The sequence below is a fragment of the Lissotriton helveticus genome, chromosome 7 (genome assembly GCF_964261635.1).
Source record: "Lissotriton helveticus chromosome 7, aLisHel1.1, whole genome shotgun sequence".
NCBI lineage: Eukaryota > Metazoa > Chordata > Amphibia > Caudata > Salamandridae > Lissotriton > Lissotriton helveticus.
The window spans coordinates 1,486,793,646-1,486,806,942 of record NC_136068.1 but is presented as its reverse complement, the minus strand read 5'-3'; the positions used below and the strand labels follow the sequence as shown (position 1 = coordinate 1,486,806,942).

General features: G+C 45.9%; 1 protein-coding gene across 1 annotated transcript in view; it reads right to left on the bottom strand.

Annotated features, from left to right (window-relative positions):
* LOC144770408 (sacsin-like) overlaps positions 1–13,297 on the bottom strand; it is a 263,570-nt gene that overhangs the window by 224,152 nt on the left and 26,121 nt on the right. The window contains exon 2 of the mRNA XM_078654917.1: positions 12,650–12,693. Coding sequence (XP_078511043.1) covers positions 12,650–12,678 — 29 coding nt within the window. The 5' untranslated portion in view covers positions 12,679–12,693. The remainder of the gene's footprint in view (positions 1–12,649; positions 12,694–13,297) is intronic.

The window sequence follows — 13,297 nt, the reverse complement described above, 5'->3', positions numbered from 1 at the left end:
GCCGACCTCAAAGTGAACCCTTTCCAGTTACGCGTTCATTTTTAACACTGCCTGCATCACTTTCACTGTTTGTTCTTCACACGCGGCGATAATGTTAAAGTCGTGGTTGATAATATGCCCCTATATTTCTACACAGAGCTCAAACATATGGCTTCACGGGGGTCAAAGCAGGTCAAACAGATAATAATTGCGCATCAACACTCTAGTGGGAGCGCTCGGGGGAAGAAAAGGGAGGAAGGGGTTAAAGGTGTTTGAATAGTGGGAGGGTAACTCAGTGAGGAAAATGGAGAGAAACAGCCCTAAAAAAAAGCTGATTGTTTTAGACAGAGAGGATGTGGGATAACATCCAGAGTTGACGACTTTGGAATTGGGGAGCTGGGTTCGAGTTAGCGTTGGCCCTGTGTCTACAAAAAAAGAGAATAAGAAGCATGAAGAAAAAAAAAAAAAAAAAGCATTCCGTAAAGACATCTTCCCTATGGACCAGCATCAATTTGCAGCCTTCAAGAGCCGTTACCATGCAACATTTATCTGCAGCCACACCCTGACCAAACTGTGCTTGTCAAAAGAGGCTCATGGGAACGATTGTGCTCGAAGGAGGGCATCTGTACTGTTACTCTATGGTTTGCAGGAGATTAGTCCTTCAAGCCATGTTTTCGGTTATTCGAACTGGAGAACAGATAAAGGATATAAACACCAGGCCCATAAAAATTGTATGCAGCAAAGAACAGAATCTAACCTAGCAACAGGTAGCTGGAGACTGCTAGGTGCACAGCAACAAAAGGGTGTGGTGGGGGTAAATCAAACCATGGGGTGCCAATACAGTACTGTTTATCGTCTACTTGACAGATGTGCCTGTTGGAGGTGAAGGGTATGAGGGGAGGGTATGCCCCAGCTGTCAGGGCAAGGATGTACTGCTGGCACCAGATAAGATTCCGCCCAGACAGTTGGCACACTGGCCGTCATACTTCAAAGCAAATTTTAGAGTGGAAAAAAGTGTAAATAAAGGCTGACAAAGAGCCAGGGAACTGTACACAGTTACATTTGAGGCAGCAAGGTGATGAGTGCTTGGCACCTCCGATCGTGTCCCCTGAGCAAAAACAAACACACCACCTGCCCAAGATGCTCATTTGCTACAAATACGAGGATCCTCAATGGCTTGTGGGCAAGTTTACTTAACTAGAACCAAGGACGAATGGAGCAGTTAAAGATCAAAACCATTAGCTCCTAATAAAAACGATGGCCCAAGCAAGTACTGACCTGTAGGCCCTTGTCCAGAGTCGCACGTAAATGTCAAATGTGTTCACTTACTGAAAAACAGGGAAGGACCAAAATACCAACATGCAGCAGATACTCTAGTAGAACAAGCAAAGAGAAAAAAAAAAAGAGACACGGCCTGGCGACCGTGAATAATTAGGGGGGAGGAGAAATGCGAGACACGGCCTGGCTGCCGTGAAAGTGAAAGTAAGGCCGGCCGTGGGAGGAGACATGCCTGAGGTCGAGCGCACGCTGTGGGCTGAAGAGCGCGTGAATGGAACCAGACAGTTGGCACACTGGCCGTCATACTTCAAAGCAAATTTTAGAGTGGAAAAAAGTGTAAATAAAGGCTGACAAGGAGACAGGGAACTGTACACAGTTACATTTGAGGCAGCAAGTGATCCCTTTGGTTCACGGCCGTAAGGGATGTTAATTAGGGGGGGAGGAGAAGTAAGTGAGGCCGGGCTCGCTGGGGAAGCAACAGATGGCTTTGGTGTGGACGCGCTTCACACGCTGGATGGAAAGCGCGTGCAGCAGGGGGCGGAGCGGATCCCTTTGAAGTGACGGTTAGAGTTGCATCAGGAAAGCTAAACCAGCAGGCGGATGCGCGTTCACGATTACATGCACTTGTGGAAATCCGCCGGCTGGTTTAGCAGAATGGGATAGGCGAGACCTAAAAAACCAAGAATCGAAGAGCAGTTTGAAATGAGAGAACGGAGGACAATAGGGTGGTGGGGCAGCCTTGTTACTAGTGGCTAATAGCAAAAGGAGCCGTTTCTACCAGCCTGGAAAACTAATCTGAATGGTGCTGTTCCTGTGTTTACTGACTGCTCTCAGACTTCTGTGGCAGCCTCGCGATGGAAGCTTATCCGGCGAGACATAGCCCTCTTTTTATTGCACCTTTCAATTGTGAGAACGTCTGAACAAGATGGCTGAGCCTGAGCTCCGATACTTTGGGGCAATATTGTAAATGTTTTAATGTCTCAAAAAACACAAATAAAAAAATGTGTTAACACGGATTAGGGGGCATAGCATCTCCAGTTTTGCGGGGAGAAGTAAAAGCAGGTGTCTTGGAGGGCTTTCAGTGGGATGAAAAAACTGAAAGGGTCTCTCCTAGGGGTGTGGCAAACGTAATAAATGTTGTGGCTTAACAACATGTAAACTGAAAATCTGTGTTTAGCATAGTGTGCCGCCAGACTGGTATTTTGCTGCTGCAGTCACTGCATCCAGATGTATAACACAACACCTACACAAGCTAGGGCTATTGGCTTTGTTAATGGTTCTCTGATGTTCTAGGGCACCGTTTGGCTGATTGGGCTGCACACGGGCTGGCAGGCCGGACCTGGCAACTCTATGTGCTCCCAAGAACCAGCAGTGATGAGGTGAAGAGGTGGTCAGCTGTGGGGAACCTAACGCTAGTCTGATGACTTTGCTGTGCGGTTCCCTGGTTCACGGGGTAGCTGGATCCATTACGCTGGTGGTGCTGAAGCTGGTTGCAGTGATGCCTCTGGTGGTAATCCAGAGAGTTGGTGGTACCGTGAGCTGTGTCTGCTGATATGTAGACTGGGGTTGTGGGTCATCAGGTGATCCGCGGCGGCATCGGCATGCAGGCGGCAACGGTGTCTCACTCCATGGGTTGGTCACAACCAAGCAGGGCACACAAGCAGAAGGGATGTAGGCACCCTAACCACAGCAGACTGCAGGGGGTGCAGCAGTCTGTCACGGCTCCATTCAGTGGTGCGCTGCGGCCCACAGTGCTCCATATCGGGATTGGTGCTACTGGCTGAGGCTCTATGTAGGGTGATCGGTGTAACCAATCACTGTTCTGTGAGGGTGGTGGAACTGGCAGGGGAAAACTGCTGGGTGACCCAAAAGGGTTGAGGTTAGTGGCGCTCAGAGGGCAAACAGGGCCGGTCAGTGATGAGGTCAATACGTGACCAGGTGCAGGGCTTAAGTATTGTGTAACAACAAAAAGAGAGATAGGGAGATTCAAGACACACTCTTAATCCCCGGTCAAGGTACTCAAACAAAAGAAGAGGGTCAGTGGAATAGGAGCAAACCACAAAAAGGAGCAAAAAGTTGAAACTGACCTGACTTAGGTGAGTTAAGAAAGCCCTCACTCACGACCTGGTCGGTGACATGCTTCATCATCGGGCCCCACTAAAGAGGCAGAGTGCCTCTTTAGTGTGTTGCGATGCCAGAATTACTGCGGGGCAGGTTTTTTGTGTGAAGGCTTACAGTGAAAGTAAAGATAAAAGTGTCTCAAGTGTATAAAAAAAAACTTTATTTATAGATCACTAGGACACGGTTATAAAAATTAGTTTATGTGTCAGGAATTTAGTCCAAAATTAATTGTATGGTTAATTCCATTTACTAATAAAATCAGTCAACATGTTTCTGCCTCTGAAACGGTGTTAGTTTACCAGGCATTCATCAGGACCTTTAATTGTGCTAAACCCTGGCGGTATGAGCACCCTAAGGCTCACCCTTACCTAGGGGCGTGAAAGTGAAAAAAAGGATAAAAAAAGGTGAAAGTGCAAGGGGGAAGAGCAACTGCCCAGTCCCTGTTATTCCTGGTTTAGGAGGCTTACCAAAATCAGGTTTCTGCACCTGGAAAAGGAAAAAGACACAGACATACATAGAGGACAAAACAAATGAGGGCTTAAGTATTGTCCAGACCTGGCTGATAGGTGTCGCAGTGGCCGAAATGTGAAGCGTGGTTGCCGGGGTCTGCGGCTTTATTATGATAGCGGGTTGCAGCAGCTTTTCTGCAGTCGAGGGTCTCTGCTCTTTTGCAGCCACATGGGGGCTGTCAGATTTCTGCACCAGCTGGCGAGGTTGCAATTGTGCCATATAGCACTCTTGCAAGGGCCTGCGACATCAGCAGGTAGTGCTCAAGTAATGTACAGCACATTTTAAAAATTGAGGTGGGTGAGCCGTGCCATGCAGGTCAAAAGAAAGGTGCGACCTCAGCACTTCCTGTGATTCTGGGCAAATCACATCATCTCCCCGTGCCTAACCAAAATGAATGTGTGTCCTCATGTAACGTAACTGGTGCTATGTAAAGGGCTCTGATACCCGATTCAGGTCAAGTTCGCACTATATAAAACTGTGCAAAAAAAAACCCAGTTATAAACAAGTAGTCCCCAAACCAACACAAAAATACATGTAGCGTAAGGTTACTGTAGTTGGCCAGTGCTCCTGATTGAAAAACGGAAGTGATGTATTTGGATCACCAACCAATGAGGAGCCAGCAATGAAGAGCCAAGCAGGAGGGAGCAATGTCAAGTAGTAGGCATGATTACCCTCCTATTCACTGGCGTAGCTAGAGCTTGTGGCGCCCGGGGCTATCCCTCAGATTGCCGCCCCTTGGGGGGGTGGTGCTGGGGAAAAAGGATGGTGAGCACTTGAATGATGTCCGAGAGACACGTAGCATAAGGCTGGCTTGAAAACCACACATATGTATAACACTAATGATAACAACAAAGGAAAGTCAAGGACGCAATGCATGGAGTGAGTCTGCCCAGAATCACAGGATGTTGAGCGTCGTTGCCGAGACTCAAACCTGGTTCACCAGCTTTGAAGTCAGCCGCTAGCCGTAAGGCTACATCCTCTCAGTTATTAGGAGGCTTCTGCCCTTCAGCAGATTGTTCATAACAAAAGACTGCAAAGGTAGCTTTTGATTATAACTATTTGTGCTGTAAGTAGTCACATTCTTTCCGCAGGTAGGTGATAACAAGATCCATATTGAGGACATAATAACATTTAAATTGGGATGCCTCATCCCTAGACCACTCTGACTTGCCATCCTATTTTTCTAACGCTCTTAAATTTTTAGATGGTTCAAGAGATCTCAGAAGCAAAAGCAATATTTTGCTGGAAGCCCCAGGCTTCAAAACCACTATTACACAGCATAAATCCTTCTCAGAACAGAAGCCGCTACTCTTTTATGTAACTCTCTCTCTCTCTCTCTCTCTGCTGACCACAGAAATAAACCCATTCTCTTGGCATCCATCAACATTTAAAGACGCACACCTCTTCAAACTGTATTCAAGCCTAAAGTCGTAAGTGTCTGTATTTCACCCAAAAGCAGTAAATATGTCTTTGACTATATGCGTTGATGCATTCGGTTCCTTTCATGATTCTCCATCTCTGTCCATCATCGCACCCCATCTCCGCGATGTCATCAACTGTTCCTTCAACTCCGCTACCTTCCCGGAAAGCTGGAAACATGCCGAACTCAGCGCCCTTCTGAAGAAACCCTCAGCAGACCCCTCTGAACTTAAGAACTACCGCCCCATCTCACTCCTCCCATTCCCTGCCAAAGTCATTGAGAAAGCCGTCAATAATCAGCTCGCCGCCTTCCTTGAATCTAACAATTCCCTCGACCCCTCACAGTCCGGCTTCCGAGCCAAACACAGCACCGAAACCGCCCTCATCGGAGCTACAGACGACATCCGAACGCTTCTGGACAACGGAGAAACAGTTGCCCTCATCCTACTCGACCTCTCCGCCGCCTTCGACACAGTCTGTCATAGCACCCTCATACAACGCCTCTGCAACGTCGGTATACAAGGAAAAGCTCTGGACTGGATCATCTCGTTCCTCGCCGGAATAACCCAGAGAGTCCGCCTCCCCCCATTCAAATCAGAGGCCACCAAAGTCATCTGCGGCGTACCACAAGGATCATCCCTCAGTCCCACCCTCTTCAACGTTTACATGAGTCCCCTCGCATCCATCGCGCGACAACACAACCTCAACATCATCTCCTACGCAGACGACACCCAGCTGATCCTTTCCCTCACCAAAGACCCAAACACCGCCAAAACAAATCTACACGAAGGAATGAAAGAAGTAGCCGAATGGATGAGGAACAGCCGTTTAAAACTAAACTCGAACAAAACGGAAGTCCTCATTTTAGGCTCATCCCCCTCTTCCTGGGACGACTCATGGTGGCCACCGACCCTGGGTACAGCACCCATACCTACGGATCACGCACGTAACCTGGGCTTCATCCTAGACTCCTCCCTCTCGATGACCAGACAAATCAACGCCGTCTCATCTTCATGCTTCAACATCCTACGCATGCTCAAGAAAATCTTCCGCTGGATTCCCACCGAAACAAGAAAAACAGTCACCCACGCACTGGTCACTAGCCGACTGGATTATGGAAATACCCTTTACGCCGGAACCACAGCCAAACTACAGAAAAAACTCCAACGCATCCAAAACGCCTCAGCCAGACTTATACTGGACATCCCCCGTCAAGCTCACATCTCCGGTCACCTGAAAGACCTCCACTGGCTTCCCGTCAACAAGAGAATAACGTTCCGTCTCCTCACCCATGCACACAAGGCCCTCCACGACCTAGGACCAGAATGCCTCAACCCAAGACTATCCTTCTACACACCCACCCGCCAACTACGATCATCCAATCAAGCCCTTGCCGCAATTCCGCGCATCCATAGATCCACCGTGGGAGGAAGATCCTTCTCCTACTTAGCGGCCAAAACCTGAAATTCTCTCCCCACCCACCTCCGCCTCACACAAAACCACATCTCCTTCAGAAAGCAGCTGAAAACCTGGCTATTCGACAAGTAACGCACCCACCCTCCCCCAAGCGCCTTGAGACCCTCTGGGTGAGTAGTGCGCTATACAAATTCCTGAACTTGAACTTGAACTGTCTTTACCCTGTCCTTCCCCCTGACTGTGCAGTTCTCTGTCCCTCTCTTTCACTGTGCTGTAGATTTGCTACCTATTACCTCCTTGTCCGCCTTCCCATCCCCTTCCTTACCAATGAGCAGGTTGTCTGCTCCATAGAAACCGGTTACCTAGCAAAGCCAAAATACTTTCCCCAATATTGCGCCGCCTACCCAGGCCGGCATGCATAAAGGGTGAAGTGCGTCACACACACCTCCTGAGAACACCAAAGAAAACTGAAGAAAAAAGAAAAACACAAATCAATCGACCAAACAGAAACCAGGGAGGGAGGGACAGGCTCAAGGATGGAACAGGAAGACCAGGACTCGGAGTAATGAAGATTACCGGCAAGTAACCGGGCACTCCCTTCTATCTTACTCTTTCCCCTCGACTTTCTCAACATGTGTGTACTTAGCCCATTCCTTAGCTGCCTAACTACACCTGCTATTTCTTTTTTGTCTCTCACCTTCAGCTTCTTCCTCAACCCTGACCATAATTATTTGCTGTGAGTTTAATTTGCGTTTCTCACCCTTTCTTGGACTCCACTTGCTCTCACCCTCCGCCCCAACCCCCGTGCCTCTATGATCTGACCCGGATTCTGCTCCCTTTGCCCCCATGTAACTCCCTCAAAGTTCTCCAGCTCTTTGTCCTCTCCACAACACCCTTCACTCCTCCTGGCCCCTGGTTCTTCTTAAATATCTCCATACTATCAGGCACGGATGTATGTCGTTACTACGCATGCATTTAAACGCATGCCTTTACGACGCAACTTTTACAACGCAAGTCGTTACAACGACTTGCGTTGGGGGGCGCTGGATAGTGAATAGTTTAATTTACTATTCCAACTCCAGTCCCCGTGGATAGTAGGGAAGGAGTTGGATAGTAAATTAAACTATTCCCTATCCTGGAGCGCCCCCCAGCGCAAGTCGTCGTAACGACTTCCGTTGTAAAAGTTGCGTCGTTAAGGCACAGCGTTGTAAAAGTTGCGTAGTAAACGCTGTTCCCCATCAGGCACATCTTAAAGGTTTTGGGAGCAATGGGCCAAACGTATTTTGGGGCCTCTGTCCGTGGCAGCTTTGAATTTATGATCCAGTTTCAACTCTTTCAGGCCCTCTTTGGCCAGGTTACTGACAGTGCACAGGGACACTCATGCAGATTCTAAAAGTGTTTAAATCTAATATTCGGGGATAGTCGTGTGTTTTCAACATTGTAACACAGCAGCAGCTCACTAACATTACTGCAAATATTAGCTGTGACATATGTCTATGTCAAGCCCTGTTTTGATATAAAACAAACTTTTTTTGCGGATGTTGCATGAAACATAAACACTTGTCTGCAAAATGCCTGTAATAGACTGTCTCTCACACATCACCCACGTTAAAAATAAATGAAAGGACATTGACATTTGAAACAATCTGTTTAAGAATAATTGAAGGTCATATGAGCAAGACTCTATGCAGAAGAGAGCTGACTCTCTGGGGTGGGGGTGGGGTGGGGTTGAAAGGCTGGGGCCCTGGGCCAGAGCCCACTTTGCCCATGCCTTAAAACGTCTCTGCGTATGATGTCATAGTTCCCTCGCTCTTTGCCCCCGCTTGTTGTCAGCTCATGTTAACTGGTTCTCATTACCAGTTTTCATTAAGATCATATGGTCACTGTTGGTGTTATATTGTAAAGTGCCCTTATACATCGCAGTGCATTCACACGGTAAAATAATGTCATTGTTCGTGATACCTCCGTTGTAAGAAAATGCAGTGGAAAACAATAACAACTCCTATATAGTAAGTAATCTCCATGAGATTTAAACTATTGCCTGTAATAACAAATGTTACTGCCGCCTCTGACGCCCCATGCTCTCCTCTGGCACTGCGTTCTGCTTCGGTGGAATCGAACCTCACCCAGCCCAGCCAGATTCCCTCGGACGGTAGAGCCCATATACTGCTCTGTGCATATAAAACCAATAAATACATACTTAGCTGCCTGACTGTGCCTTCAGTGCAACTTGCAAGTATGAAGCACTGCCCGCCGGCGTCCCCAGGCCAGAATGGACTCAACAACACGACGAGAGCATAGCGGTGAGCGCGTAACGCGTCACTGCTACGTTCTGATCGTGAGGCAAGGGCTGGCCAAAAATGTCCATGACAGCCTGGGCCGTCATTGGTTGCGCTCGCGACACCTAATTAACGGCCCTGGACTGGGCAGCGGCCGCGGCACTGGAGGCCCGTTTCGGCCGTGGCCGCCTTAATAATTTATTTGGGACACTGTGTCATCGTTCCTAAATAAATTATAAAGGCCGCCGCGGCCGCAACGGGCCTCCAGTGCCGTGCGGCCGTGGCTGCCTCATAAATTGTGCCGCCTGGGGCGGACCGCCCCCCTCCCCCCCGCACCCCCATAGCTACGCGGTTGCTCCTATTGAGTGAATAGAGCCGGTCTTGCAGACAACACATGTGCACTGCCTAGGCTCAATCTAAAAACGAAGGTTTGGGACTGGCAAAAGGTGTATTTTGCAAGATTAAATGGCAGTTCTAAAACTGCACACACAGGCTGCAATGGCAGGCCTGAGACATGTTGGAAGGGGCTACTTAAGTGGGTGGGTGACACATACAGTGCTGCAGGCCCACCAGTAGCATTTCATTTACAGGCCCTGGGTACATTAGGGACCACTATATTAGGAACTTACAAGTAAATTAAATATGCCAACTGGGGATAAGCCAATGTTACCATGTTTTGAGGACTGAGCACTTTATCACTGGTTCGCCATGGCAAAGTGCACAGAGTCCTTAGGACAGCAAAATAAGATGACCAACAATGGAGGGTAAAGGGAAAATGTCTGGAGGTGGCCCTGCAGAGAGAGTCAGGTCCAACTGCTCCATTGAAGATAATGGAGCAAAATCTGCCTACATAAGCCTACATAAGCTGGTATAGCCCCACTGCTCTCAACATTTCAATGTCCTAATGTCCTCTGCTTTTCTCTTTACCTTGCCTCTCCAAAATATATAGAATGGGCATGGGAAAGCGAAAGGCAGAGGCAGGGTGCAGGGCACACCTGAGCCTTCCCTCCTCCCATAGCTCACAGAGTCACTGGAGCCTTGGAAGGAGGTAGGTGGGATGCTGCTCAGCTCCTGGGTTTCTCTGGTTTGACTGAATGATGAAAAACAGTGTAGCAAAGCCCAGGGAAAACCAGGGGCTGACTTCAACCCCCTTTAACAGCTATTGCTGTTAATGTTCAACAGCTAAGAGTAGTGGCCCGGCACGTGGCTGTTGAATAAACACAGCGATACCTGTGAAACAAAGGCTTCGAGTGGAATGTTCTAATAGCCTTATAGACCGCTGTAGAGGTATAAACCAGTAATTAAAGGCTTGTTTCCTTGTTAACAGGCCCTCGTCTTCAGCTCGGGCCTTTAATGCTGGAGTGGGTTTTTAATGGACTAAAGTATAGCCCGCTGTGGTAGACTATAGTAAAACTGCAAGGAAAGACAACAATGAGCAGCATGACTGCTCAGCTGGTCGCTCGCCATGTCATGTGACACAAAGGCGAACATGAGAGGCTCATAATAACCATTATCATGAACATTTGGCTCTTTTCCGTTCACCATGAGTAAATTGCATCCCATAGATTACTGTTCACATTATCTCCCACATTTCAATAATTTTTGTGAATATTGTGTCATATGTTTTAAGTGGACGTTGTCTTAAAGCTGTTTATTTCCATGCCTTTGTTAATCTTCTTTGATCTTCAGCACTAACACCACAACTAGAATGTTCACACATTGACACTATTTTGTTTTGGACTTTGTGTTTTATGAATGTTTGTCACCTTTTTCCACAACTGGATTACACAGATTTAGACAAGCCTTATTCTTTTTGAGTATCATCATTCATTTTGAGTATCATTTCTCTTAGTATCTTAAATCTTTGGTTTACTTTATAATGGCGATGGCAAAACTTTCGATAGGTTAATTTTTAAAATCACTGCAGACTTTGGCAATATCGCGGCTGTGTTGACATCCTAAAGAATTTAGATGGTAATTTCCTTTTTAAGATGGAACTGATATTCATTTAAGTGACCAGAGCACACTCGACGTAGAGAGTCCTTCACTGTAGACAGCTCACATACTGCATCGGACGCAACACCCACTTAGGAACTAAGGGGAAGATTTACAAGCCCATTGCGACACTTTTGCATCACTTTTCCCATGTTAAAAGTGATGCAAAAGTGGCGCAAGGGGCTTGTAAATCTGCCCCTATGTATGAAACAACAGTTTCATGCCATCAGTCCCAGCATTATTGACTACGAAGGCGTAGTTCAGTACACATAATGATTAAGATCCATTTTATGCAATGTTCTAGATCAGGTTCACACAGTATATTGCTGCTGTATATTGAAGATTGAGTTACTGTGGAAGCGCATTAACGTTTCCTACATCACGGGTTATACAGAGGTATGTTTATTACTCATACCATTATTTATTCAATTGTTATCAGCTACTTGCTGTTTTTCAACTCACCTTATTTAATTCATTGTCATAGATAATTACGAGATGGAGGACTTCAGGACAATGTTTGAGTTAGATTAAGCATCGGAAACTCCTGGACGCTTTTTTCGTGGGTTTCAGCATTTATTGTTTGTGGGTCTATTGGTTCACATTTACTCCACGGCAAGTGGTCGTGTGTTGGATATTACAGATGTGTCTTTGGATTAAGGTTTTTGTTTTTCTTTTTATCTAGAGCACGAAGCACTACTGCATGAAATTAAAATTGGATTGAAGAGGTAGAATTTCAAACCTTGTTAATTGCGGCATGCACTACTTTTTAATTTCTTGATCTTATTTTCAAATTGTGTACTTCAACTTCAATAGTTACAGACCCTCCTTCTTTCTTTGCTTTTTTCTAAATGTCCCTGAAGAAGGAACCCTGTGATCTCGAAATGCATTGTTATTAAAAAATTTGAAATATCTTCAATTCATTAGAATTTAAGGCACTCTAATGTGCATCAGAAATTGCATGAGTGATTCAGTGTATTAGTTTGGAAAATCAAAACTGTTTATTAATAAACATGAATGCAAACAAGTATAATAGCAATTTAAATTGTTTTTAATAAAATTGTATATTATAAACAAAGAATAATTTGAAGTGATAGATTCACGAGTAGTGCTTACTGTCTCCAAACAACAAGTGTTGCTTTGTTATTGGTATTAAATAATGTTTCTCCATCTTTGTCAACAGTATTGGCCATACATGGGGTACACATGATACCTGGCCTGTGCCTGGATCCCTATTGGCACAGTCACCAGGGTGAAGGAAGAGGAGGTTTCTAAATTCATGTTTAGAAATTATCATTCAGTAAATATCACCTACTTCAGTGACAAACTAATCTACTAAGTTAAAACACTTTGCAGAGTTAAAGAAATTCACTTTATTGCATTTTAAAGTGTCTTTATCATATTTATATAGGACCTCTGATGAGCGCTTTACATCTTTCGACGGCTTAGCTCGTGCTTTGGCTCTAAGGAACAAGCCAGACCCCTGGCTCAGTTCTCTCTTTTAATGGTCCTTTGAGAATGCTAAGAAGCATGCCAATAAAATCTACTGAACACATAAATATGTAAATGTATCAATTCATTGGTAATTTGAAGAAAACGAAACAGAATTTTAATATTCAGTGCCTGTACAAGCCAAGCCCTACTATACGTCTCACCTTTTACGCCGTTTTGGTTTGGACGCCATCTTCTGTCTTCAAGGCTGGAGGCAAGAATAGAGAGTGGGTTGAAAAGAAAAGTTAGTGACAGGTGCCCATGTGGTTTATTTATCTCGTCGCAGCCGGCTTGATGTACTTTGGCTGACTTGACTTCGCCCCGACCTATCCACCTTTTCACTCATTCAGCTGACACTTCCTCCCATACCACCATGGAACAGCTTCAGACGTGATACACTCCTGATATGTACCTTCCGCGATAGACAGCTCACACTACTCGTTACACAGTGGTATGACGGTGAGTGAAATATTAAGAGTACGAGTCTATGGTCAGATAATGGTACTATCAGCAATAAGAGTTCTGACACTACTAGTGACACAGCAATATTACTATGGTCAGATAATGGTACTATCAGCAATAAGAGTGCTGACACTACTAGTGACACAGCAATATTACTATGGTCAGATAATGGTACTATCAGCGATAGAGTGCTAACACTACTAGTGACACATCAATATTAATAAGGGCAGATAATGGTACTATCAACAACAGACAGCTCACACTACTAGTAACACAGCAGTATAACTGTGAATGAACTATTAATGGCACAAGTCTATGGTCAAATATTTCTACTATCAGAGATAAATGGC